The following is a 27386-nucleotide window of genomic DNA, read 5'->3' on the forward strand; positions in this document are numbered from 1 at the left end:
GACACTGATCCACAATTTAACGTAAGAATTTTATACTTGTTAACAAAAGCGACCCTACCAATAACAGTGAATGAATTGGAATACTTATATATTGAGACCTTCCGTCTAGATTTTTCTCCACTTGCCCACTGTAATAAGACCGAAAAGGCTATCATTATCTCTACCGTTCCAACGGTCATTGTTCTTTCCCGTCTGGATAAGAATTTGTTTTTGGGCAATGTTAATACTTTCCTAGTTAAGACAAAGAATTAATCTGTTAGGAATACATGTAATAATATATAATAGCCACATATGATAATTGTTCCATATATATAATCAATTAGATATACTTTTCTTTTTATACCTTTTTTATACATAATAATTAAATGTTAATTTTTCAGCGGCGAGTATCAGCCTTGTAATTGTATGACAATTGCAAGAGCCCTCTGAGCGACGTTTGCAGTCGTAAATAGTCAGCATTTTGCTGATGTGTGCACCTTCACAGGTGGTCAAATCGATACTCTCCGCTAATACAAAAATTGTCAATTAATTTAATCCCCATATGAATTAGCCAAAATTATGTTACTCAACACCGGCACACGCCGACCTAAATATGAACCAATAAATTTGTAATGTGAAAAAGTATTCGAAACCATGTTGTGCTAGAACTCTAACAAAGGGGGTGTGCTGACGCGAGGAGTGAAGTAGGTCAAGAACAATGACATAACTTTCGACGGACAACCTTGACAATAGGGGATCGTATTGCGCGGCCCGCGACGATCCATTGGCACACGAATGTGTGAAGGGGAGGGAATATGGCCAACACACAGCCCGATCGTATTGCGATCAAGCGACAGCTAAGCTTGTTGGGCAGTGTGGACTGATGACTGACGAACTTGATGACTATTATTATTTTTCCAGGCACTTTTAATATTTATTCTCGTTATGTTGGAGAGGAGAGAGGCTTACCAAGATCCCACGACCCAAATACGACGTAGCTTATGCCGGCAAATGGTGCCTGAACATCGGACGCCTCTCCCTCGGCCCAAGTCCTTGTCAGGACTCGGGCACTAATATGCCCACGTAACAGAATTGGCGCCCAACGCTAGGACATTTCATATTCCTTAAGGAATTTTACCAGGGTCCACAATCTCGATGCCTGCGGTATCGGAGTGGATGCACCTAGGGATGGCAAAGCTTTCATCTTTGTTTGCCATGAGTAACTTGACTGTTTTATAGAGCAGGGAACTTAAATAATTTTAAATGTGCACCTACTTATTTGTTTTTGTCTTTAAATTAATAACCGTAAAGTCCCCAACTTCTGTGACTGTCAGTGTTGAGTGGCCACTCAATCAGAACTTTGTCGCAGAATAGAGGCCTGACTTTGAAATGATTTGTAACCTTAGAAATTCCCTGTTTTGTTCATGGACAAATTTACCAGAGTTTCCTTAAAACAAGAACTATGAGTTATCCTTTTTATAATACTAACCTGTAACTAAGTGTCGACGACTACTTGTTAAAATTAACGTAAATACAATTTATAGGTGCTTTCTGGCCGACGCCACACGACGTACTACGCATTTGCCCGGTCGTTTGAATTGGTTCGAGTCCAGAAGGAGCAGGAGCGCAAGCATTACGGTAACGCATTTAGCAGTTGCGGTGCGGGTCTACTGTTCGTTTGTCGATCCAGGACAGAATGGGGGTGGGGGAACTGACAGGAAACGCAAAGCCGACGCCCTACAACGTACTAGGCATTGGTCCGGTCGTTTGCTTGGTTCGAGTCTTTGCTGTTTCCCTTGACATATTTGGGTGGTGGACGATTTTTAGTTTCTCTGGCCGACGCCCCACAACGTATTAGGCTAGTTGGTCAGGTCGTTTGCTTGGTTCGAGTCCAGAGAAATAGGAGACGGTTGTGGAGCCCGAGAATGATCGGTCAAACAACTTGTTTTCCGACGACTGGCGGGAGGGGGTTTTTGGACAGATTCCTTATCTAGACACAGCCATTCCGTTTGGAACATTTGGGATGTCTAGAAAAAGGGAAAGTAAGGGCATGTTAGCTTAGCGGAACCGCGTTGTGTAGAAGCGGCTAACACTCCTAGTTAGGGAAATTTATTTTATTTTTGTTTGGGGCTTAAATATCGGACGGTTCTTGACCGAAGAGAAACTTGAGAAGCAGAGGGAAGCACCCCCAGTTGATAAACATTCTTATTGTCGACTTATTCAGCGTTTACGTCGCTGACCGGGTATTTTGAAAAGAATCACGTAAAGCTTGTATACCAATCATATAAATGAAGGGGGCCAAGAAGAAGGTCTTATTTCAACCCAGCACCGGAAGAGTGACCCGGGCAACAACGCGCCGTGAAAACCACCAACCCCGCAGTGCAAGCGCGCCAAGGCTAGGAGATTCACCTGAAAGAGAGCCGTGGGAGCGCGCACAGAATCAGCCAGGACAGGTAGATACCCTGTCTGAAGAAAACAACCTGGACCAATATTCTGAAATGGAAGGAGCCGCCGGAGGGGAGAATCTACCCCTAGGACCACCGAAAGGAAGATCAAGTATGCTTCCCCAATTTCAGAGGCACGAGGAGGACAACTTAGAGGCTGCCGAGCGACGTGAACAAAGATTGATGGAGCTCTTGAGGCAAAGCAATGAAATGCAGCGTGGAATGAGTGCCCAGATAGAAGCGCTGAAAGCCCAGATAACAGAAATGCAGTCTCCGACAGACAGGAGACCCGAACAGAAGGGACTGCCTTCGCCGCCCCGTACTGTCCCGAATCCAACGGACAGTTTTTTGAGATACCAAGAGACCCCGCCTCTGGAACCGGTAACACAGGACATGCTCAATAGCCAGATGCACCGGCTAAGAACACCCAGGCGGATGGACACCCCATCACACAGGCAGTTCAGAACAAACGAGAGGGAGTCGAGTCACCAACTGCATCCAGAGATCGATCGGAACTCATCATTCCAAGGACCGCGACCAAAAGATGTCAGATTGGACAGATGGAACCTAAAGTTCGATGGAAGCGGACGCGGCATGACAGTTGAGAGTTTCCTATTCCGCGTGGACCGACTACAAGAATTGTATGACCTCAGCCGTCAACAAGTCTTTCGTGAATTCCATCTTCTGCTGGCAGGTGCAGCCACGAAATGGTATTGGCAGCTTATGGAAGACAAGGCAGAGGATTACGACTTTGACTACTACTCATTGACCCAAGAAATGAGACGGGCATTTTCCACTACCGGAAGTGACCTTATGAAAGTCAAAGAATTGATGGAACGTAAGCAAGGGCCACACGAAACCTTTAGCGATTATGTCTCGGATATGCATAACCTGCATTTCAAGCTCAAGCACAAAATCGCTGAAGATGAATTCGTGGAGCTCTTAAAGGATAACATGAACTCCCAGATGGGGGGATTACTACTAACATCCCCAATCACCTCATTAGCGGAGCTCAAACGAGAGGGTCTCAGAGTTGATCGCTGGCTGAGAAACACAGGAAGGAACATGCGCAGCCGAGCTGCAATTAACGAAATAGAGGAATTCCAGACACTGGAGGACTTGCCGGACGCGGTCACGGTGGAAGAATTCAACCGGCAGCGGAAAGATGCGCGAGGGCGTTACGAGGATGGACAAGGATGCCGAGGCCCATTACACGCGCTGGTGTGTTATAAGTGTGGCAAAGGAGCAGACTTCTACAGGAAGCATCCTTCGAAGGAAGAATCCTGCCCTATCAAATTCCACGATGCCACCTGCAGGTTCTGCGAGAAAGTCGGGACGGATGCAGATGCTAACCCAGCGGTTTTTGCGCGGAGTCCGTCAGGCAAGACCGGGACAGCCGGGCGGACCAGGACCAACCCTTTCCGGTAAACACACGGAAGCCCAACCAAATCTCCCCTCATAAGAGCCTAGAACAACGAGAGAGGGAGTACGAACATGCTCGTGAACGTATCTTCAATGACTCGGAAGATGCAGACAGCAAGACACGGACAACGCGAAAAATACTAAGATTATATGATGCCCGAGCAGACTACCGCCGGCTCAAGCAAAAGGTGGTGGACACAGTAGTGAGCGTGCAAAATGACAACCGTTTCTTTGCCAAAACGAAGGTCGATGGAGAAGAGATACTCGCATTACTGGACACAGGCGCCAGTGCGAACTGTATTGGCAGAGGAGCACACGCTTTCTTGGAAAACCGGACGCGGCCGATAAGGAAGCTAAGCGAAGAATGCGTACGCACAGCAAGCGGTGGTGAGACCCAAGTAACCGGAGCCATAACGTTACCCGTGGAATGGGAAGGAGAAACCAAGGACCTAGAGTTTTTGATAGTGCCAGGTCTGACACAACGATTTTATTTCGGAATTAATTTCTGGGATACGTTCGGCCTCACATTCCTCGGTAAAGGTAGACGCGAGGTTGCCGCCGTCGAAACAACTCCGGATTTCGACCTTATGACCGGCGACCTAGACATGAACAATACGCTCAAGCCCGAGACCGCCTATACCCCACATCAGCTTACCCCAGAACAACATTGTAAGCTGCAGCAAGTGATAGACACATACCCGTCTTGTCTAGAAAAAGGATTAGGAAAGACCAGTTTAGAGCAACATATAATTGAAGTGACCAACGAGGACTTACCAATCAAGCAGCGACATTACCCGATATCCCCAGCCAAACAGAAGCTGGTGTACGCCGAGCTAGATCGCATGTTAGGTCTAGGCGTGATCGAAGAAAGCAATAGTAGCTGGAGTTCACCGGTAACACTGGTGCAAAAAGGGCCGAAAAATCGCCTCTGCCTCGATGCGCGTAAAGTAAATTCCCGGACGATTAAAGATGCGTATCCACTACCACATATCGAGGGTCTGTTGAGTCGACTACAGGAAACGTATTACATTTCCGCAATTGATTTAAAAGACGCCTTTTGGCAAATACCTCTCGAAACCAAAAGCAGAGAGAAAACCGCGTTTACAGTGCCCGGCAGGCCACTGTATCAGTTTACAGTCATGCCGTTCGGCTTGTGCAATGCCGCGCAGCGAATGTGCCGACTAATGGATAAAGTTATACCAGCGGCGCTACGCGAGAATGTATTTGTGTATCTGGATGACTTACTGGTCTGTTCACCTACATTTGAAGCCCACATGGATATGTTGAGCCAGGTCAGTGCCTGCTTACAGCGGGCAGAGCTAACGATAAATGTAGACAAAAGCAAGTTTTGCTACAGCCAGGCAAGATATTTAGGATATGTAGTTGGGGGAGGATGCATCCGAACGGATGACACGAAAATACAATCGATACAGGAATTTCCCCAGCCTAGCTCCGCCAAACAAATGCGGAGGTTCCTGGGAATGACAGGCTGGTACAGGAGGTTCATCCAAAATTACGCCCAGACAGCGGCACCGCTTCACGACTGCTTGAAGAAAGACCGCATAAAGAAATTTGAATTGTCAGAAGAGGCAATCAAGGCGTTTGAACTTTTGAAAACCAGCATGGCAACAGCACCGGTACTCGTCACCCCGGATTTTAAGAAACCATTTACCATCCAATGTGATGCCTCGACCACTGGAGTGGGGGGAGTTTTGTTCCAAACAGATGACGAGGGCGGAGAACATCCAATCGCCTATATGTCAGCCAAATTGAACAAAGCACAGCGGAATTACAGCATAACCGAGTTGGAATGCTATGCCGCTATCCTCAGCATTACCAAATTCCGTGCCTACGTAGATGGGATGCCCTTCAAAGTGATCACTGACCACGCTAGTCTAAAATGGCTGATGATTCAGAAAGACTTATCAGGCAGACTTGCGCGATGGAGTCTGAAGCTACAAGCGTTCGACTTCACCATAGAACACAGGAAAGGATCACTAAATGTAGTCCCAGATGCTCTCTCACGAGTTCATATGGACGAGCTACAGAAGGCCGGTGCGGAAGAACTGGACATACACATCAACCTCGATTCGACAGCGTTCCAGACAGCGGATTATGTCAACCTAGTGCAGGCGGTGGACGAAAATTTAGGTAAAAGTCCAGACCTTCAAACATCAGAAGGCTATGTATATAAACGGATGGGATTCTGCCTAAACGACGCTGTGGATGAAGCCCGAGCATGGAAGCTCTGGGTTCCCGCCGAGCTGCGTCCTGATTTAGTCTGGAGAGCACATCATGCCATAACCGCAGGGCATGGGGGGTTGCACAAATCACTAGCCAAATTGAGACAGTTTTACTATTGGCCAGGCATGGCTGTAGACGTCCAAAAAGTAGTGAAGGAATGCGAGGTCTGTAAGATCACCAAGACCGCCAACAAAAATGACCGACCACCCATGGGAGAACAGCGGGTTACGGAGCGGGCTGGCCAAAGGTTGTTCATCGACTTTATGGGACCATACCCGAGGACCAAAGCTGGGAACTCGGTGATTTTCGTATGCCTAGACCATTTCTCCAAATTTGTCTGGCTACAGCCGATGAGACATGCAGTAGCTGCAGAAGTCATCAAATTCCTTGAGACCAAAATTTTCCACCAATTTGGAGTCCCCGAGTTTGTACACTCAGACAACGGCAAACAGTTTGTGTCTCAAATTTTTGGCGAGCTAATGACCCGCTACGGTATTCGACACGTAAAGACTGGACTTTACTCCCCGCAAGCGAACGCGGCTGAGAGGGTAAACCGATCGGTACTCCAAATTTTGCGAGCGACAATTGCCACCGATCAGCGAAATTGGGATACCCAACTAAGTCGAATAGAGTGTGCCCTTAGGAATGGCCTACACGAATCAATAGGCATGGAACCATATTACGCAATGTTCGGCACGCGGATGGTTACCCATGGAACAGCCTACCCGATCCTACGGAAACTAGGGGGAATACAAGCAGGAGATCCACAGATAAGTCTCCCAGACAAAATGGAACTTATCCGACAAAAAGTGACCCAAGGATTAAACCGAACTCATGCACGCGCAGAAAAGGCATATAACACCCGTAGCAAGCTCGTAGAGTTTTCCGTAGGACAAGTTGTCTATAGGAAAAACTACAAGCAGAGTAACAAAGCTGACGGATATAATGCCAAGCTGGGCCCGAATCGAATTCGCTGTGTTGTACTCCAGCGTAAGGGCAAAGCGCTATATGAGCTGGGCAATGCAGTAGGGAAAAGTGTCGGGGTATTCCATGCTAAAGACCTGTATGTCGCCTAAACCTCTGAACGTAATCCGACGACTCCAAAAGGCGACAAACTCAGAACTGCGAGATTGCACTACTTGATAGAAGCTCCCGATCACATGATGGGTAGAACAGTCATCAGAACTGCCCCAGTTCTGCTATAAAAGCCACAACCAGGGACCGACCAGTCACCAGACATGATGCAGTCCTCCAACAGCTATAACCAAGCCATCCGAGCTGCCCGCCGGCTTCGTCGGCTACAGGCTAGGTATGGGGACCAGGCATCATATCTGGCGCTCCTCGTCGAGTGGATGAACGGGCTTTGCCATGCCATCCACTTGAACGAGGATCATATCCAGCAATGCTGGATACGCCGATACCAGTCAGAAGATGAAGAACTGGCATCCGAAATCGAACAAGAGATCCGGCACCGGAGCCGAGATCAGGAAGAGGACCAGAATCAGTTGCTCCGAGTCCAGGAGCAACTACAAAGGAAACAAGCACACATCGCCCGGATACAACGGGAAACATGGAGAACGAGCCGGCGCATGAACCGCGCGGTCAGGAGAATTTACATTCGAAGCCCTCAACTTGGTATCCAGGCGAGGCGAGAAGTAGCAGCCATCCTGGAAGAGCCGCTAAACTTAGATTAAAACATTGTAATTAATATAAAATGTTAAGCATATAAAAATAAAAATAATACAAAAAAAAAAAACAATTCTTATACCTTTTAATATATTTTTCTTCGGGAAATGGGAAACCTTTTTATTCAACTTTTCACTTTTCAGCTGAGCAGCCCCTGGTCAAAAACCATGGTTATGGCACACTCAGCAATTTTATTCTCAACTTTTTAGCTGTTACTCACTTCTGATTTTTATATATATATTTATATATTATTTTTCATTAAAACTATATTATATATTTTATTATGAGCCATATTTTTATTTACAGGTATAAATCTGTATGTATGTATGTTTCCGTGCGAGGCCGGAAAGCTTTTCTTTTTCAGCATATATAATAATAAAATAACCAAGTACAATATTAAAACAATAAAGTAATAAGCCCGACTAGCTCATCTGAGACTGGGTTGATGTAGTGGGTCGAAGCCACACGTAAATGGGCGCCTAAGAAAAGAAAAAAGGAGAAGAAGGAGATCTAAAGAGATGGCCGTACGAGGATTTCTTTTGCGAAGTCATTCCATGCGAAGACGCATCGATCACTTCGAGCCTGTTACGTACGCCCTTCCCCATACCAAGATTAACCCCGGCAAAACAACTGCCATTAGTTGAGGGTAGGGGCCGTAATGACTAACCACACTGCGATTGATAAAAGCAAAACAGCAAAAACAATTCGACAACTCATGGGTGTCGCGTGGCCAGAACAACGACCACGATCGACCTGCTCGTAACCGTAATCCAGTAAGGTGGCAAAGTGCACCAGCCGGCCATTGACTCCTAAAATAGGGGAAATGGAGAAACAGTACCCCTAGGTGGGAACACCTAGTTAATTCATCCAATATGGGGGCTAGCGAAAGCTCTAGTCCGGTATAAAAGACCCCAGCCAAATGGAGAAAGAAAAAAAAATTGTTCTGATCTCTCCATGACGGTGGTCTAGAAGTGCAACTCCCGTCAACACAGACCACGACTAGAAGAAGGCTGGTGTCCAGAAGGATGTCTTGACGTTTCCCTAGGATCAACTTCACCCAGGAGAAAGTCCCGATAACCGGTCCTGCGATCGACCACAATCTGGAGGAAGTCAACCAGCAAAATCCCGAAGGACGAAAATAACTAGTGAACCAAGTGAATGGCCTAAGGACCCCAAGATGGGTAGCAAAACGTCTAAAGTGGCCGGCAGCACCGCCAACGTGATTAACACAGTAGAGATCGTTGACCACCAAGATGATATTCAGGATGTCAACAAGACCATGAAGCTCATCGTTGGACTACTCCTGGTTATAGTGCTCCTTAAGGTTGTAAAGATCTACAAGCGCTCTGTCCAGAGACGCCGCGACCAACATCATGCCCTGGAGAAAGTGGTGACCCACATTGGAGCATAAGCCGAGCCGATACAGTGAAGTGAAACCACCAAAAAGACAATAAAAGCAGCAAAAAGACAATAGAAACAATACAAATAATAATAAATAAATTGCACTCCAATATTATAAACAAAAAAGTGAATCGCCAAAACAATCAAAAACAATTTGCGAGTACATGCATTTCTGAATGCAAGTGTAAACAGAACCCCCAATTACATACGCTGAACAAGAAATTGGAGCTGCACCGACCAGCCCAGCCCGAGCATTGGAACTGACGTGTGCCTCAGTGGAACTCGCATACGATGCATACATACATACATATCTATACAGCGATAGTGTTATTTTTTTTGTGTAACATAATTTTTGTGTTTTGTTTTTGTAAACCGCCTTCAAGTCTTGCACGTATATATGTATATAAACCAATTATAAAATCTCCCAAAGCCCAGGATCCGGAGCGTCGAGATCTCATCGCCCAGGATTAAAAAGAGGGTAAGTTTGTCGGAACACGGTTCCTTTTCTTATACATACATATATATATATATCCGTGCACCATGATTACATCAGAAGCTTTAGCAAAAACAATAGACACTGATCCACAATTTAACGTAAGAATTTTATACTTGTTAACAAAAGCGACCCTACCAATAACAGTGAATGAATTGGAATACTTATATATTGAGACCTTCCGTCTAGATTTTTCTCCACTTGCCCACTGTAATAAGACCGAAAAGGCTATCATTATCTCTACCGTTCCAACGGTCATTGTTCTTTCCCGTCTGGATAAGAATTTGTTTTTGGGCAATGTTAATACTTTCCTAGTTAAGACAAAGAATTAATCTGTTAGGAATACATGTAATAATATATAATAGCCACATATGATAATTGTTCCATATATATAATCAATTAGATATACTTTTCTTTTTATACCTTTTTTATACATAATAATTAAATGTTAATTTTTCAGCGGCGAGTATCAGCCTTGTAATTGTATGACAATTGCAAGAGCCCTCTGAGCGACGTTTGCAGTCGTAAATAGTCAGCATTTTGCTGATGTGTGCACCTTCACAGGTGGTCAAATCGATACTCTCCGCTAATACAAAAATTGTCAATTAATTTAATCCCCATATGAATTAGCCAAAATTATGTTACTCAACACCGGCACACGCCGACCTAAATATGAACCAATAAATTTGTAATGTGAAAAAGTATTCGAAACCATGTTGTGCTAGAACTCTAACAAAGGGGGTGTGCTGACGCGAGGAGTGAAGTAGGTCAAGAACAATGACATAACTTTCGACGGACAACCTTGACAATAGGGGATCGTATTGCGCGGCCCGCGACGATCCATTGGCACACGAATGTGTGAAGGGGAGGGAATATGGCCAACACACAGCCCGATCGTATTGCGATCAAGCGACAGCTAAGCTTGTTGGGCAGTGTGGACTGATGACTGACGAACTTGATGACTATTATTATTTTTCCAGGCACTTTTAATATTTATTCTCGTTATGTTGGAGAGGAGAGAGGCTTACCAAGATCCCACGACCCAAATACGACGTAGCTTATGCCGGCAAATGGTGCCTGAACATCGGACGCCTCTCCCTAGGCCCAAGTCCTTGTCAGGACTCGGGCACTAATATGCCCACGTAACACTATTTATCTAGATATAACCAGACTTTTCTTTTTTATTTGTAATATATAACAAATAACAAGTAAACTGGGTTAAATCTGCCGATTTAAAAGCTTACGTGCTCCAGTAAGTGTCTCAGGTGTACTGGTGACGTAATGGTGTGATGCCGTAAAAGTCCAAGTTGAGATAACTTTCCAACTAATCCGCTTGAATTGTAGCTGCTACTGAGTCCCTTGTGATCCCTCGCAGCCGAATTGTTGAGGTTCAGGACAGGTGTCCTGTCACGGTCGCCAATCTTTAATTTGCTGCCTAATGGGAGTCAGCCAAAGGTAAAATTTGCCCTCGGGCAAATGGCAGTGGTTGTTGTTATTGCACCGCCTCTGCCCCTGTGCAGATGGCGGAGCTTGATCCAAAAATTAAAACGACGGAGTCAATGATATTTACTTCACGAAGTTCTGTGTGAGACTACATTCTGCTTTTGGTTATACATTTGGTTGGGCTATGCATAACAAGAAAGCTTATGATTTACCGTTTTCATTGTGGATCATAATGCTTTACAATAGAGGGTGATATTTTAGCATACAATTTCAACTAAAATAAAGAGGCAAGCGTGAACATACTCCGCCCGTTCGAAGGACGGTCGTTCTTTCAAGATAGGCAGGGGCGCAACTTTACGAATTGGACGACGAAGAACTCCTTTTGCCGTCTTAATATCGACGACTCGGACTCTTCCGTCCGCTCCAGAGCAAGTATTGGTAATGCGTCCCAAGGGCCATTGCTGAGGTGAACCGTTGTCTTCATAGATCATAACTAGATGCCCCGGGACTGCAAGGTGTGCAGGTAATCTCGTCGCCAAAGCTCCCAGAACTGTTGCTTGATGTGGGTGACTCGTTGCCAACGTGTCAAGTGCGATAGGTTGCATTCCTCTAAACTTGGCTCTGGAAGTGCCTTTAAAGACGTTCCGAATAAAAAATGCGATGGAGTGAGGGCTTCTCCATCGTTTGGATCTTCTGAAAGAGGCGCGAGGGGTCGTGAGTTGACAACCGCTTCAGCATCAATTGCGACAGTTTGGAGTTCCTCGTACGTCAGATGTGAGTGACCAGTGTTTTTTACCAATAAAAGCTTCATGGACTTTACCGCCGCCTCCCACAAGCCGCCAAAATGTGGTGCGCGGGGTGGAATGAAGCTAAATTCTACGCCATTGGATGAGGTGAACATTTGTAAGTCCTTAAACGCTTGCTGGCTGAAGAGTTGCATTTTAAATTCTTCTAATTGAGTGCGGGTTCCAACGAAGTTGGTTGCGTTGTCGCAGAATATCCGATTTGGCAAACTTCTCCGCCCGATGAAGCGCTTTAAACAGAGAATAAAGGTATTAGTTGAAAGATCAGGTACTAGTTCTACATGTACTGCTTAGGTGGCAAAGCAAACGAGGACGGCCATATATTTTTTGTATGGAGCCTTTCCGCGAATGCGATAGGACGTCAGAAATGGACCACACAGGTCGACTCCAGATACAGCAAAGGGTTTTGTGAGTGACAGCCGGTCAGCAGGAAGTGACCCCATGATCTGGTTCAACAAATGAGGCTTGTAGTGATAGCAGTGGACACAGTTGCGCACCACTTTGCTAACTAGTCGACGAGAATTAACTATCCATACTTGGAGACGTAGGATTCCGATTAGAGCCTTGGGCCCTGCGTGCACGTTAGTTGTGAATTTGTGATCTTTTGGCAGTAAAAGTTGGTACTTGGCTTCTACCGGGATTTGCGCATTTTCTAGACGCCCGCCAACACGAATCAGTGTCACCGTGCGAGTTCCTATAGCTGATTCCGACAGAAAAGGTGTTAGCCTTTTAAGATCTGCGCTGAGGACTTTACCCTTCTTTAAACAATCTATTTTCTTCCAATACGCTTGATGCTGAATAAGTCCTACAATAAACAGGAACGAGTGCTGCAACTCAGTTGCTGGCACTTCTACCGCTTTCGACACGCAGAGGTTTTTGCTTGCAGGGATCTTGCTTTAATCGTGGAAGAGAAAGGATTTTAATTGGAGCAACCTTTGACTATGAGTAAATGCGATTCTACTGATCCATTTTGAATTGAGCGCAGATATATACAACAGCCGTATGCACGCTGGGAAACATCTGCGAATCCATGTATTTCGCAGTCATGTTTCGGGGAAAATCTTACATATCGGGGTATGGCGATTTGGTTAAAATTTTGAAAGTCAGGATAAATAGATTGCCAACGATCTATTAATTGTTGAGGCAGTATTTTGTCCCAATCCAAATGAGTCACCCACAGCTCCTGCACAAAAGTTTTGCATCTTATAACCACTAGTCCTAACAAGCCAAGTATGTCATATAGGCGTGCAATAATTGAGAGAATATTCCTTTTCGTCATAGCGTTAGTTTTCGGCAAATCGAACGGAAAGCAAAATTCATCCAATTGGGGCCTCCACGACATTCCTAAGGTTTTTGTGATATCTTTGCTGTTTAACTTGAATCGATGTTCTTTTATATTATCATCCAACGTGCTAAGATTTCATTTGGCTAACTCCAATCTGGCACAAGACAAGATTCCAGTAACTTGATCAATCTTCAATTTTAAATCCTCAATGCAGTCAGCTCCTCTAAGGAGGTCATCGACATACATCTCTTTAGATATAATTTCAGATCCTATAGAAAATTCTTTCCTATATTTCTCTGCTATGAAATACAAACTTCTGATGGCGAGAAACGGTGCACAAGCAAGCCCATATGTGACAGTATTCAACTGATATAATTTCAACGGGTCAGAAATATTGTGCCTCCACCAAATCAACTGAAACTTGCGGTCCTGGGGATCTACAATGAATTGCCGATACATTTTTGTTATATCAGCTGTTAGAGGATGCCTATAAAACCTAAATGAAAGCAGGGTTAAGATGAGGTCCTGCTGAACTGTCGGTCCAACCACTAAAATGTTATTTAATGATACTCCTGTCGACGACTTCGCAGATGCGTCAAAAACTACACGCAACTTTGTTGTTGAGCTGTCTGGACGCAGTACAGCGTGATGCGGGATTACATACCGAGGTTGATTTGAGTCAAAACAAGGAAGGACGCTATAGTCGAGTACCTCGACTATCAGATACCCGTTACTCAAAGGGAAATGGAGATATGCAAGCAGCAAAGCGAGATTAAAATGCGCCACCTACCGGCGGTAGACAGATTTAAGCGTTATGGGCGTTAGAGTGCGCGTGGCAATTTTGTATCGATATCAATCGATAGGTATTGACGAGACCAATACATTTCAGTTAAAATTTTCTATCTAGTATCAAAACTGTAGGAGTTACAGTTTTGGGCGGTTTGTGGGCGTTAGAGTGGGCGTGGCAGTCTACTGAAACAAACTTGCGCTGCGTAAGAAGCTTAGGAATCTGTACGCCAAATCTCAATAGCCTAGCTCTCATAGTTTCCGAGATCTCAGCGTTCATCCGGACAGACAGACGGACAGACGGACAGACGGACATGGCTAGATCGACTCGGCTAGTGATCCTGATCAAGAATATATATACTTTATGGGGTCGGAAACGCTTCCTTCTGCCTGTTACATAATTTCCGACGAATCTAGTATACCCTTTTACTCTACGAGTAACGGGTATAACTATCTACTGGTTGCATGTGCCCCACATCAAAATATCCTTGCATGAAATCAGAACACATTTTTTTTATCGGGTAAACGTTGTAAACGTCGCTCTATTTGCCAAAACCGTTGCTTGGCAATATCCACTGAACTTCCCAATTTTTAGGTAGATTTTGAAAAGGGAAGCCGAACTTGAACTCGCCTGTTCTCGAGAAAAGCAGAGTTTTTACAGAAGTGGCGATCACATTCTTCCTCTTCAGTTGTGTACTGGTTTTGAGATGATTCTGGAAACGATTCGATTTCCCAAAACCTTTTTAAATTTTCATTCAGCTGTTGGGACTGCGAGATTTTGCACATATGAACATTAGCCTTCGCCCTAGATTGCGGATTGTCAACAACTTGTCCACCAATAATCCATCCAAGTGTAGTGTTAAGTAGGTATGGCAGCCCAGGCCCCAGTGATAACTTTCCGCCAGTGAGCAATTCGAAGAATTCCTAGGTGCTTAGTAAAATGTCAATTTTTTGTGGTTTAAAAAACAGTGAGTCAGCCAAATCTATTCCGTCAGGGATTGACCACGTTGATGATTCTATTCGAGTGGCGGGTTGAGTCAATGCTATTGTCTTGGTAATAGCACATTGCAATGACCATTCATCAGCAGACAAACGTGAGCGTATGGTCGTCGAGGCTGAGAACTGAAGTTTTGCTGTAACATCTCCTATACCAGAAACTTCAAAATGTTGACGCTTTCGCTAAAGTTGTAATTTGTTGGCCAAAGTATCTTTGATAAAGTTAATTTCCGAGCCAGAATCAAGCAAGGCCCTTGCCGGGTGGAACATTCCGTATTTATCCTGGATAAGAACTATAGCGGTTGGGATAAGAGCTCGATTTGATTTACGCGAAAGACATGCGACTACTTGTGTGGAACAACGAGGTTGCTCGTTTGTCTGTTTGTCTGTTCTACATTTGGTTGAGAAATTTCTTTTGTTTCACTCCTGCGATGTAACGAAGAATGGTGCAACCCACGACAAGTCCTACAGTGAAATTTCGAAGGACAGTCAGCTGCGATGTGGGCCTTTTGAAGGCAGTTTAAACATAGCGCTGCCTGTCTGACCCAAGCATGTCGCTTCTCATGTGGAAGTGCAACGAATGAAGGGCACGGTCCTAGATTGTAATCTGTAGAATCGCATTTTATACAACTGCCTCTAGCCGTTAGGAATGCCTTTTTGTGGGGGTGATTTTGTTTTTCTGGACGCTTATCATACTGCTTAAACTCCTGGCCTGGCTTTGCGCTGCATTCTAGAAACTGGCAATGCCTACCTAATATGTTGTAGAAATTATCCCAAGCTGGAACCACGCAACGCTGCCCCTGTCTCTAAAATTTCTCGAAGGGATGAAGAATCAGATTTTCTTATTTGAGAAATGGAAAAAAGGCTAGAGACATGTTCGAGTAAGATCAACACTTTCTTATCGTATCGTTCCTTAAGGCGCTCCAATGCCTTTTTGTAATTTTCTTCCGATACTTGAAATGCAGCCACTACACTCAATGCAGGACCAGAAAGACATCCGAGTAGATACGTAAACTGTCAATATCAGAAAGTAAGACATCATCATGAACCATATGATTGAAGGCTGCAATAAAACGGTTGTACTCGCCATATTTTCCGTCAAATTTTGTGAGTTTTAGAGAAGGTAATCGATTATGGGAACTGGCCCCTAAGCAGGTGGAATTTATCAAGACGGAGTCTTCAGGGCCATTGCGCCTGTTAGCATTTGCACGTTTTAAAAGCGTCGATTTTGTTGCTATAAAATCTGGCTCAAACTGATCGCGAGAATCTTCTTCCAAGTCTATTTTTTCAATTTGCTGTTGAACTTGACACAATTGCCTAAAGTGCGATTCCAAAAGGGCCAGGTGACACTCTGCCGATTCAGCGTCCATTGCTGTGTCTGCAACCGCTCGATTCAAAGTTCGTTGCATGCAGCTAGCTGTTCTTCTACAGATGGTTTGGTCATGTTTGCAAAGAGATGAAAGATGAGTCAAACTGTAAGGAAAATACGTTTGAGAGGCTTTAACAAGTTTTGAAACCCTACAACAGTTTTAGAGTAACTGCGAAACTTTTTGATGTAAAACTGGGGTACAGCAAACCTGCGTGTTCTGAGAAGCTTTTACGACATAGGTTAAATAAATCACACACCCAAAAAAATTGAGAACGGAAAAAACCGAGATCGGTTCTTCTCGGTTTTAGTATTGTGTCTTCTCACATTTTTCTTCTCGGTTTCATGACGGAAGCGATGTCGATTTTAGTATTCCGAACTAAAATCAATCTCGGTTCTGTGGTTGTTGACGAGGGACGTGAGGGGAAGACGTAGAAAAAATGACAGTGACAGGAGAGTAGAGGAGAGAGACCAAACTCATGATACAGCGGACGATTTATACTTTAGTTAACAATAACTCCTTAATTAAAATATAAACAAAAAAAAGTAAGGATGCCATGTTGTTTATTTCAGATATCTTAACAATATTACAAATTAATATAACAACTTTTTCCCTTGGGTGACCTATTATATTAACAAAAAAATTAAAAACTGAGTGCATTTTGTTCCACAAAAGTGATGATACATTTAAGAGCAATCGCGCACGTATTTGTTCTGTTTTGACAATTTAGATATTTTAAGTTACATTTTTCTTTTTAAAATAATCTTACAGTCTCAAGTGCCAAACGCAGTTCCAGTTAAAGAAAAAGTAGCGACTGAATTTGTATATGAAAGCACCAATAATGTGCTAAAACAGGTAATCTCATCTTACTCCTTTTCCGAAAACAAATTACATATGTAATATTTGCTAACAAAAAATTTTATATATTTCATAGAGCTTGCGTTCCTTAATGCAATCGTCAGAACTGGGCCGCGATTTACTCAACAATAAAGTGTTGACGGAAACGCACAGGAATTTTTTAATAAATATAATCACAGAAGAGATTTTGCGCAACAACATTGTTGTTCAAACCGCAGATTTTTCAAGGTTGTTGGACGAGATTATAAGCATTTTTCCTTGCGAAGCGCAAAGCCGGGTAATACTTAAACCACAATCAAAAACCATTTTAGTTTTACTTTTAAACATTTTACTTTTATCTTAAGGACTATTATTTTATTCCTCGGGGAAAAAAAACATAGTAATCCCAGTGGAAAATTATATTCTAAGTATAAGAACAGTCGTCGCAAAGTTTTATCTACATAGCAAAGATGATGAAAATATTCCACACGATTTTGAAGACGACGACAAGGGACTATCACTGTCATTAAAATTGCAATTAAAGAGAGACTCATCGGATTGGAGCGAAGTCTGTAGACTCTGGAAAAAATATGTAAAACTCGCTAAGAAGATGTAAAGTCGCTAAGCAATTTAGAATTCATGCAAGACTGGCCAAAATTAGGTCAGTCTTAAGTTTCTTCTTTGGTAATATTACATACATACGTTTATTTGATTGTCTGTGTAGTTAGGTTTCTTAGTGGTGATTGTCCCCTTGCATTCGTTTGTATTGTTGCTTTACGGTTCCTATTTTTAAAATTATAAGAGTGATTTATGTACTGTATATTTTTCCATAGATCGAGATTGACTTCGATTTCCTTTACCGAAGAAAGACAAATCTCCTGTTCGATAGGTGGAACAGCTTTAAGGACAAACTTCTGATATATTTCAAACGGCACATCCACAACGAAGACTGCAAGCGACAACTACTTGATGTAGAACGCCAACGTTGGTAAGTTTTCTACTTAAGCAAAAAATGTTGTCATAACTACATAATTATTATTTTACAGATGCCCAGGATTACTTGACCCTTATTTTGCTTAATGCCGCCGACATCTCGGATCTTGAATCAAAACGGGAAAAGGAACCAAAAACCGACAACGGCGTATGCTCAACTTTCGATGGTACTACGGCTTTCAAGCTTCAATGACTATGAACGTCGTATCATCAATATAGTCAGGGAAAAGTATTTAGAGGGATCAACAATACAGCCATTTATAATTATTCACGCATCGTCTGAGCGACAGCCATTGAAAAGTATGGATCTTTAAGATATTTGTGGTGCATGAGGTTTGAGGCGAAATACAAGGATTCCAAGATTTATTTTCACAATGTAAATTCAAGAATTAATCCTCCCTATACTTTAGCCATTAAATGTCAAATTAAGTTTGCAAAGTTTCTGACGGACCATGCCAAATCTATTGAGCCGTATTTAAGACTTACATCAAAAGAGCAAAGTATTTTGAATAATAATCTTGCTTTAGAAATAAATAAAAACCATGGGGAGTGTAAAAACCTTTAAATTTTATAACCAATTAGAAATAAGGCCACTACTTATAATATTAATTATTTTTTAGGTTTAAATATGAATAATTTTATGTTATTTAAAATCAAGCAATTTCTAATTCACAAAATAAATGTAAGTGAAGTTTATGTTTATTGTGAAAAATTAAGGTAGAATACAATTGTCATTTAAGATCATACATTGTAAAAATTCCATTAAGAAACTACATTTTTAATTTGACAGACTTTGTAACGCCCCCCCTCCATGTATATACCCTTAATAATGACATTAAAGCCGTAAGGCTAAAATATATGCAAATATAAAAAATTTCGCATTTTTATTGAGAATGGGTTCTGGTTCCCAGAACGGTTCTTCTCGAAATCGAGATTGATGCGATGCTGAAACTGAGAACGATTCATACCGAAATCGAGATCGATGCGATGCTGAAACTGAGAACGATTCATACCGAAATCGAGATCGATGCGATGCTGAAACTGAGAACGATTCATACCGAAATCAAGATCGATTCGATGATAAAACCGAGAACGGTTATTCTCAAAATCGAGATCTATTCGATGTTGAAACCGAGAACGGTTATTCTCGAAATCGAGATCTATTCGATGTTGAAACCGAGAACGGTTATTCTCGAAATCGAAATCGATTCGATGTTGAAACCGAGAACGATTCATACTGAAATCAAGATCGACCATTCTCAAAGGCCCGTTCTCAAACCGATAAGACTTCGATGACGATTTTAGTATTTTTAGTATGAGTCGTTCTTGGCTCACTTTTGAGATCGAAAATACTGAAATCGAGAACGCTGAGAACGGGTTTTTCCCTGAGTGCACCTATATATCTAGATATAACCAGACTTTTCTTTTTTATTTGTATTATTTGCGTCCGAAATATCAAATAACAAGTGAACTGGGTTAAATCTGCCGATTTAAAAGCTTACGTGCTCCAGTAAGTCTCTCTGGTGTACTGGTGACGTAATGGTGTGATGCCGTAAAAGTCCAAGTTGAGATAACTTTCGAACTGATCCGCTTGGATTGTAGCTGCTACTGAATCCCTTGTGATCCCTCGCAGCCCAATCGTTGAGGTTCAGGACAGGTGTCCTGTCACGGTCGCCAATGTTTAATACGCTGCCTAATGGGAGGCAGCCAAAGGTAAAATTTGCCCCCGTGCAGTGGCTGTTGTTATTGCACCGCCTCTGCCCCTGTGCAGATGGCGGAGCTTGATCCAAAAATTAATACATTACAATGTACAATATTTCCGATAAAGAAATAAATAATATCCCCGAAAAAATGGAAATACCCTAGGCGAAAATATCACTGTCGAATTAACCAATCAATTACATTCAATATACCCAGCAGTTCCAATAATTCGGGACGATTCAATTTAGAATGAGGGAGTATATGACACATTATTTAGGGGCTCTTATCCAATTTATAAACAACTTTGAGCCGAGAGCTAATTTCCAAATAACTCTGACAGACCCGAGATAAATCCGCGGTCAGCTATTTCTGTGAACCAGGCCTCCAAATCATTCCCACCCAGTTCAATTTCACGCAGTCCGAATCAAACGGATGCTGTCAACATCCAAACCGATATTGTAAACAATCGGAGTCCCAAGCGAGCCCTGAGTCCGCTAACGAAAACGAAAAATCCACAAAACGAGCCCCGAGACCGCTAGCGTAAACAAAAAGATTCCCAAAGCGGTCCCCAAACTCCGCTTATGTAAACACCAATTTCCGGCCAAGATTGGACTTCAAATTTAATTGGCAAATTGCATCATCCTATTTTCCGACTCTCTTGAGTCATTCTCTTTATCAATTTTTGGGGATAAATCTCTTAAGCCGAGGTTTGATTATTGATCATTGAACTAGAGAGCAGGCAGTCCGTTTTTGAGGTCCGAATCGAGTAGTTGAATAAATTGAGTGAAAGTAAAAGAGCAGTGAATAAAATAAGTTCAACCTATTGTGAAAATTGTAATAGTGAATAATTGATTATAAAAAATATAAATAAATATTTTAAATTAATTCACTAGTGAGAAACTTAATTTGCATATGACCGTTGCATTTATCTGCGCACAAGGATCGACGGCAAGTTCTTATCACATTTGATAATTTCAAAGACAAAAGTCGCGACGACTAAGGCACTCTCGCTACCGAAATTTGTGTGCATATTATTTTTGTGTTATGTGGGGCGAGTTTGCTATGCAACGTGTGGTACAAAATTAAACACAAGCTTATAAACTTTATCATTTCGACATTCTTTTGCACAAATTCGCAAGTAGTGATGAATTGGATAAACCTACAATCATCAGAATTTAAATTGCCAATAGAGTATCTATAATGAAAGCGCAATCGGTTAATGTCTCCTGGCGACATGTATTCGTCTGAGGAAATCACCTACGATTGTAAATAGGCATCTGTAAATGACGTAACAAAGACATCCAATGAGATTGAGAGAATAACTTTATTAGTCCAGAACCTGTTAGTATATTTTGATCTCTGTCCAAATTCGTATATTAAGCTCTACAAATTCCAGAAAAAAGCATGGAAAGACGAAGCATAGGTACTTAATAATCTTAAGTACCTATGCTTCGTCTTTCCACGCGTATTCCTGGAATTCTTAGAGCTTAAGCTTATGAAGTTAAAATTTTTATTTCAAACAGAAAATAAAACCCACATAACTCCACAAGGGAAACTATTCAAGTTCCTTGTTTCGATTGCTCAGAATCAACATCTTTTATTTCGCTTCTGGTCTAGAACGAGGAACCTGTTAAACTATACGTTTGGGTCGCGACTCCGTGGTACAGAGAGAATAGCAATTTGGAGAAGCAACGGAGCCCACAAGAGGAAGTGGGCTTGCCATTCAAGGCCGTTGGGAGATAATAAGTCTATCAAATACCAGAGTCCTAGGCTGCAGGATCAAGCTAAAGACGTCCCAATTGCCGGTTTAACAGGGAAATATTCAAGCTAAGGAGAGAAAATAGATTTTTTTTCACACCAACGAGATCGGACTCGCCGGAGAAAGGGAGTGTCCTGCCTTCAAGGGGAATCATGGAAACATTTATTCGCTCAGGTGGATCTTCATCAGTGAGGGCAAATGGCCAGGGACGGGCGACTCTATTTCAACTGGCTGAGTGCAGTGCATCGGAGCTAAATGGACGCAGAAAGCTTCTTCACAAATGTATCCAGTCAGGAATCTAGACAATGGAGCAGGCACCAATAGCTCAAAATTCACAGACACGGCAGCCCACAGCGAGTCAGAGGATTCTGTTTAAGGTAACAGTCGTCCGTCTCTACTCCAAAGGAAAGGAAGTATGTTACTATGCCCTTTTAGTTACTATGCCCTCAATATGACAAAAGAGAACAGAATGGGACAAACCAATAAGTGACGACGACTTGTTTCCGTGGAATTGATGACTAAGCCGTTTGACCGAGGTCAGCAAAATTAGAAGTGGAATTATTTCATGCCTCAGTCGAGCTGCACGTATTCTGTGACGAGCTTGCCTACGCGACCGTCGGATACTGGCGCATACCCACTAAATCTGAATGACCGAATACGTTTACAATAAGAAAAACGAAGTGTTCCTTAATGAAGCTATCCACGGCGCCCAGGCTTATGCTGCAGGCGGCTGCAAGGGCATGACCGTACGTGGGACACCGAATCAACAAAATCTGGGAGGCAACCTCAATTGATGATACTGGATACCGACAGCGGAGAATCCCGCAGATTTCGGAATAAAAATTGGAAGCACAAGGAGGGAATCTTTCTGGCTTAGAGGACCAAGGATTCTTTAAGACAACTCCAGAGAATGGAAATATAAGAATCAATCATAATATGCGTTCTATCTGTCAACTTGGAAGTTCCCGTCGACACTATTATTGCTAAGATAAGGAATTTGTTGGAAAAGTTTTCCTACCGGAAAACCCCAAAGAAACCCTTCTTGAAGGTTTCGGAGCTTCCATATTCAGGATCTGGATTTTCATGATGGACGTCAGGCCGAGATGACCAGTAAATTTTGAATGTTTTCGCCCATGCCAGACCCAAAGGGAGTGATGTGCAACGGTCGCATTATAATGCCTTTGCCGTCTAGGAGGGATCCATGAGAAATGGAACCACCATAACGAGAACACTATCTTGGCCGAGATATGCCGAAAGTATTGCATACCGCATTGCCCTCAGGTAGTTCGTCGGGCTGCGACAAAGAACTTCTGCATGGAATCCTCAGATGGAGTAGCTCCCTCGATATAGACTTTCCCCATATGTGTGCTTTTTCTCTTATGTAGGAATCGACTGCATGGGACCGTCCCTAATAGTAAGACGAAGAGAAACAGAGAAGTGATGGATCTGCTTCTTTACATGTCTGATGATTAGGGCTGCCCATCTACAGATCGCCAAGGACCTGACTACTGACACTTGCAAAAGAGTTCTGCACAACTTCATTGCAGGGAACCAAATATGTAAGCGCTGGACGATAACTGAGTGATGGAATACGAAAGCTCAACAACAGTAAGATCGCCAATGACATGGCGACCGAAAATTATGAACGGATTTTCAATTGCCCACTTAACCAAGGTAGTAAGGAGCGTTAAACGGGCCATCTTACATATTCTGTGGAGTGTAAATCTGAAGTAGGATATCTTATACAGCATAATATGCAATGCTGAGAATATATAAACGCTCGGCTGCTCACACGTATTGCTCTAAATGACACATCAGACGATCCCATACCGACAACCGACAATCATTTCCTTTTAGGTACTGCCAGTTCCATCCCGACGCAACACGCACTGGAGGAGGTCTTTTAGTCAGAACCTGTTAGTATATTTTGATCTCTGTCCAAATTCTTATATTAAGAAACAGTTAAACATATAATGCTCAAGCAGTCCAGGAAAACTCGTGGAAAAACGAAGTGTAGGTACTTAATATTATAAAGCTAAAAAAGTTAAAATTGTTTTTTCAAATAGAAAACAAAACTCACATAACTCCACACGGAGAACTATTCAAGCTCATTGTTTGGAGTTAAAACATCGATACTGCAACTTAAAATGCTTCGCTCTCTACGGATATCTCACACCTCGCCGGAAATCAAGAAATCAAGGATAAAAATATTTGATAATTTCATAATTTTCGCCTTACTTGTCAAGGGTTGAAGTAGGACACTAAGCGTTCTACGAATAGGAGGTCAAGTTACTAGAGCACCAATTCCTATTGACGCGAAATATCCCCTGCTTTTCTTAAAGGACACATTCACATTTGGGGTCTCAAATGAGAATCAACTGGCATCGTCTGTAGTGAGGTAGTGCACTGCAACCATTGCAAGGCCAGAGATATTCGTGTTGTCGATATTCATACGGCCAAAAGAGTTCAACGACTCCCAATCTTCAAGATGGCACATCTGCCAATCCAATAATATGCTTGATAGCTTGCCCACCTTTTAACGTGCGGAGAATGTTTGGACCTTGTTATACACGTTACTCATAGGGTATATTAAATTCTTTGGAAAGTTTATAGAAGGTAGAAGAAAGCGTTTCCAACCCTATAAAGTATATGAATTCTTTATCAGTATCCCTAGCCGAGTCGAGTAAGGGGTACCTAATAATCAAGGTCATCGCCTATAGCAATTTCTCTTGTTTTGGTTAAAACTGTGGGAGTAACTCGTACTTCCTGGAAGTTCTTTTCTTATTGGAAGCCTTCCCTATAAAAGGATTCAAAGGCATTTTTTTCCGTAATTTTAGCTCTTTGCTTTGAGCTGGCTAATTTACGGTAATAAAGATGTGAAGATTTCTAGAAAAAAAAAATTTTTACTTAAGTTTATACATTTTTATTGTGTGGATCTTCAATACAAACTAGTCTTCTTCATGATCCTCAGAAACTCCTCCTGGTTGACCTCACCGTCGTTGTCTAAATCGGCTTCGTCGATCATCTCGCGTAATTCCTCGTCCGTTAGGGTTTCGCCCAGTTCGCGGGCCACCCTTTTCAGATTCCTAAAGGAGATTTTCCCTGTCTCGTCGTCATCAAATAGTCGAAAAGCTTTCAATATCTCCTCCTTAGTGTCCTTTTCAGCCATCTTCATAGTCATCAGGTGCAGAAAGTCATTAAACACAATCCGTCCGCTGCAGTCCTTGTCAATCTCGGCGATCATTCGCTTGATTTCCTCCTTTTTCGGCTCAAAGCCCAGAGCTCTAATGGCCACCTTTAGCTCTTTGACCTCAATGTAGCCAGTGCATTCATTGTCAAACAGATCAAAGGCCTCCTTTATGTCTAACTTCTGCGCCTCTGACAGCTCGAACTTAGGCCCAGATTTCTTGCGGCCCTGTTGCGTAGCCCGTTTGACTGGGACAGCGTTGGTTACGCTGTCTGAGGTGGTCTCCATGTCTGCAAATTATTGAGCTACTTTCCTATTTTAATTCGGGGAAGTTTTGAATTGTTTTGTAATGAGTTCTTTGAATTTAATAACTCACCTAACGTCAAAATAGTAGTCGACTTGATTGTAAGCTACAAACAAACTGCTTCTACTTAAGCGTCCTCTATAGCTCTTCATGTTACTACTGGCTGCAACTTCACTTTTTACTTCGCATTAAATCCAGTTTCCACGGCGCTGTTCCGACGACTTGTCTTGTTCTTGTTGCCTTCTTGTTCACATGGTGCAGGTTGACTGATTCTTTGATAACTAACTGATGTTAATGGATTAACTTCTCGTGATCGCCTGAACCACAAAAAAACAACAAGTAATGGCATGAAAATTTCAGACAAGCGTCACTTACAGATGCGCATCAGCATTGACTGAAAAAGCACAAAAGTTTTAACATTGCCTAATAAATACGCTGGTTTCTAAAATAAAAAGTACTGTTGATATTTTTTTAGATTAAATTCCAAAAGACCAGATCTCGAAAAATTTAATCTGTAAAGTGTGGACTTAAATTTGTTCTTCCCATGTTTCTGCTAAAAGAATATGAGAAGATATTTCTGTGCTAACTTTGTCATATTCAACAGTTTTACATAAATATAGAACAAATAAGTTAAAGTATGCTTTATGGGCACTTATATCAAACTATAAATAATTTTGATATAAGTTAAAAATCAATAAGTTTTAACATTTTTAAAATTTGCACACTGCCGCCTAAAATTGCTGTTGCAAACGGTTAGAATTTGTGGAAATTCTCGTGGCGTTACTGGTTGCCCACAATATTTAGTTTATTTTTTCGGAAAACTCAATTCGCTCGATTTCTCCCTTCGGTTACGGTTTACTCTTGCCGATCAGCTGCTTTTGCTTCACCGATTCTTTATGTGAAGAAGAGGGTATACTGTGTAGTTTCCGGTGCAGAAATAACTTGCGGATCTTCGTATTTTGGATGGTGAATGGATCTCTGTAGGAGGAGGCTATTAACAAGCTCATTTGAAATGCTGCAATTCAAAATGCCTGTGAAGGCAAAAACTGTACGATTTTGTTGATGCGTGACGAACCAGCTAGCCATAAGAGAGAGCGAGAGGAAAACAGGCGGCTAAAAATATCAGATTTCGTGAGTGAGCTCCGTTGAAAGCCGTTAGCCGTTTGAACTATGGCTGTGGTTCCTGCTGAAGTGCTGTGTAAACAAAAAATTTAAAACGGAAGAAAGCCCAACAATCCACAATCCACGTGCAGATGAAAAATAACGCCTAATCCAATATGAGGAGGGAACCCCAGTACTGTGGGGTTTGACCCACAGGATGCAATACCACAACAGGACAAATCCACAAATGAATAGAAGTGCTGGAGGTGATCCAGTGGAGAAGGGAAGTGAAACTTCGCTCCCTAAATAAAGTTCCTGCCGGACGTGTCCTTGCAAAGAAATCCGGCTCTGGCCAACACAATATAATTAAATTGTAATAAAATAGATATGTTTTTAGCAGGACCACCAGTATTACGGTCCCCGATGAGCTCTCCATTGGGAAATCGCTGGACTCTACCACCACCAGCTACTTGGCAGCTAAAGCGCAGCTGGAGGACGCGCTGGGGGAAGAGGTACCCGACATATTTTATTCCCAGGTAAGTTGCTTATGCCTAGTACTCAGATCGGCTAAATGTTTCACTAGTCGAAAAATCTTATTCTATGTAGTGTGACCGATGTTTTTAAAGTTCAACCGCAATGCATGCGGCATGGTCTTACTGTCAAGCAGCTGGGCTTGTTGCCAAACGGAAAACAAATCAATTAGAGCAACTTAAAAGAGAAGAGTCTGCTGGTGCACAAAGTTATTAAAATAAAAATAAATGAGTGAAATAATTGAAAATTCTCTAGAGGAGCTCCTCCTGCTCTTCAATTATTCTGCGGATTTGCCCCGATGTGGTATCGCTTCCTGTCGGTCAAGTCCCACAATAATGGGCAACAGCTTGGATTAGGAGTCCTTTTTCATCTGAACTGACCTCATTTAGCCATTTATGGTGTTTTTCTTCCATTTTTTAATTTCAAATTCCACACCGCTTCTGCACGAAGACCGCCAAAGATTAAGTTTCTTATTCTTTGGGCCGCGGCTAACGGCGTTCATCGAAAATTTACTCGCGATATCTGGTATTTTTTCTGGTATTTCCTTAGCTCATCTGAGTACCGAGCTAAAAAACAGGCCCGACGAAAAGCCTTAGCCGCCGGTTTGCCTCTCGCTCACTTCTA

The 27386-nt window shown here is 42.6% G+C and overlaps 2 protein-coding genes and 1 long non-coding RNA gene across 8 annotated transcripts; 1 reads left to right on the top strand and 2 right to left on the bottom strand.

Moving 5' to 3' along the window:
• Positions 1–11605: 11605 nt before the first annotated feature.
• Positions 11606–12052, bottom strand: LOC139354349 (uncharacterized). The gene has a single exon (XM_070998575.1). The coding sequence runs from the start codon at positions 12050–12052 to the stop codon at positions 11606–11608; it is 447 nt and encodes a 148-aa protein (XP_070854676.1).
• Positions 12053–16893: 4841 nt separating this feature from the next.
• Positions 16894–19022, top strand: LOC139354027 (uncharacterized). Of its 4 annotated transcripts, XR_011605127.1 has the most exons (6): positions 16952–17023; positions 17121–17204; positions 17284–17484; positions 17552–17847; positions 18020–18174; positions 18233–19021. It is a non-coding gene; the product is annotated as an uncharacterized lncRNA (long non-coding RNA). The 4 variants fall into 4 exon arrangements; XR_011605126.1 differs by having other exon boundaries at positions 16894–17204; positions 17552–17870; positions 18233–19022; XR_011605125.1 differs by having other exon boundaries at positions 16906–17204; positions 18233–19020.
• A 2422-nt stretch (positions 19023–21444) lies between these two features.
• On the bottom strand, positions 21445–25360 carry LOC139354026 (uncharacterized). Of its 3 annotated transcripts, none has more exons than XM_070998258.1 (3): positions 25203–25360; positions 24589–25139; positions 21445–24525 (listed from the first exon to the last, which is right to left on the bottom strand). In XM_070998258.1, the coding sequence occupies exons 2-3, from the start codon at positions 25112–25114 to the stop codon at positions 24500–24502; spliced, it is 552 nt and encodes a 183-aa protein (XP_070854359.1). In that variant the 5' UTR covers positions 25115–25139; positions 25203–25360; the 3' UTR covers positions 21445–24499. The 3 variants fall into 3 exon arrangements, with proteins under 3 accessions (XP_070854359.1, XP_070854360.1, XP_070854361.1); XM_070998259.1 differs by having other exon boundaries at positions 24589–25131; positions 25203–25347; XM_070998260.1 differs by lacking the exon at positions 21445–24525 and having other exon boundaries at positions 24540–25139.
• Positions 25361–27386: the final 2026 nt, after the last annotated feature.

This window comes from Drosophila suzukii, assembly GCF_043229965.1.
Source record: "Drosophila suzukii chromosome 2 unlocalized genomic scaffold, CBGP_Dsuzu_IsoJpt1.0 scf_2c, whole genome shotgun sequence".
Lineage (NCBI taxonomy): Eukaryota > Metazoa > Arthropoda > Insecta > Diptera > Drosophilidae > Drosophila > Drosophila suzukii.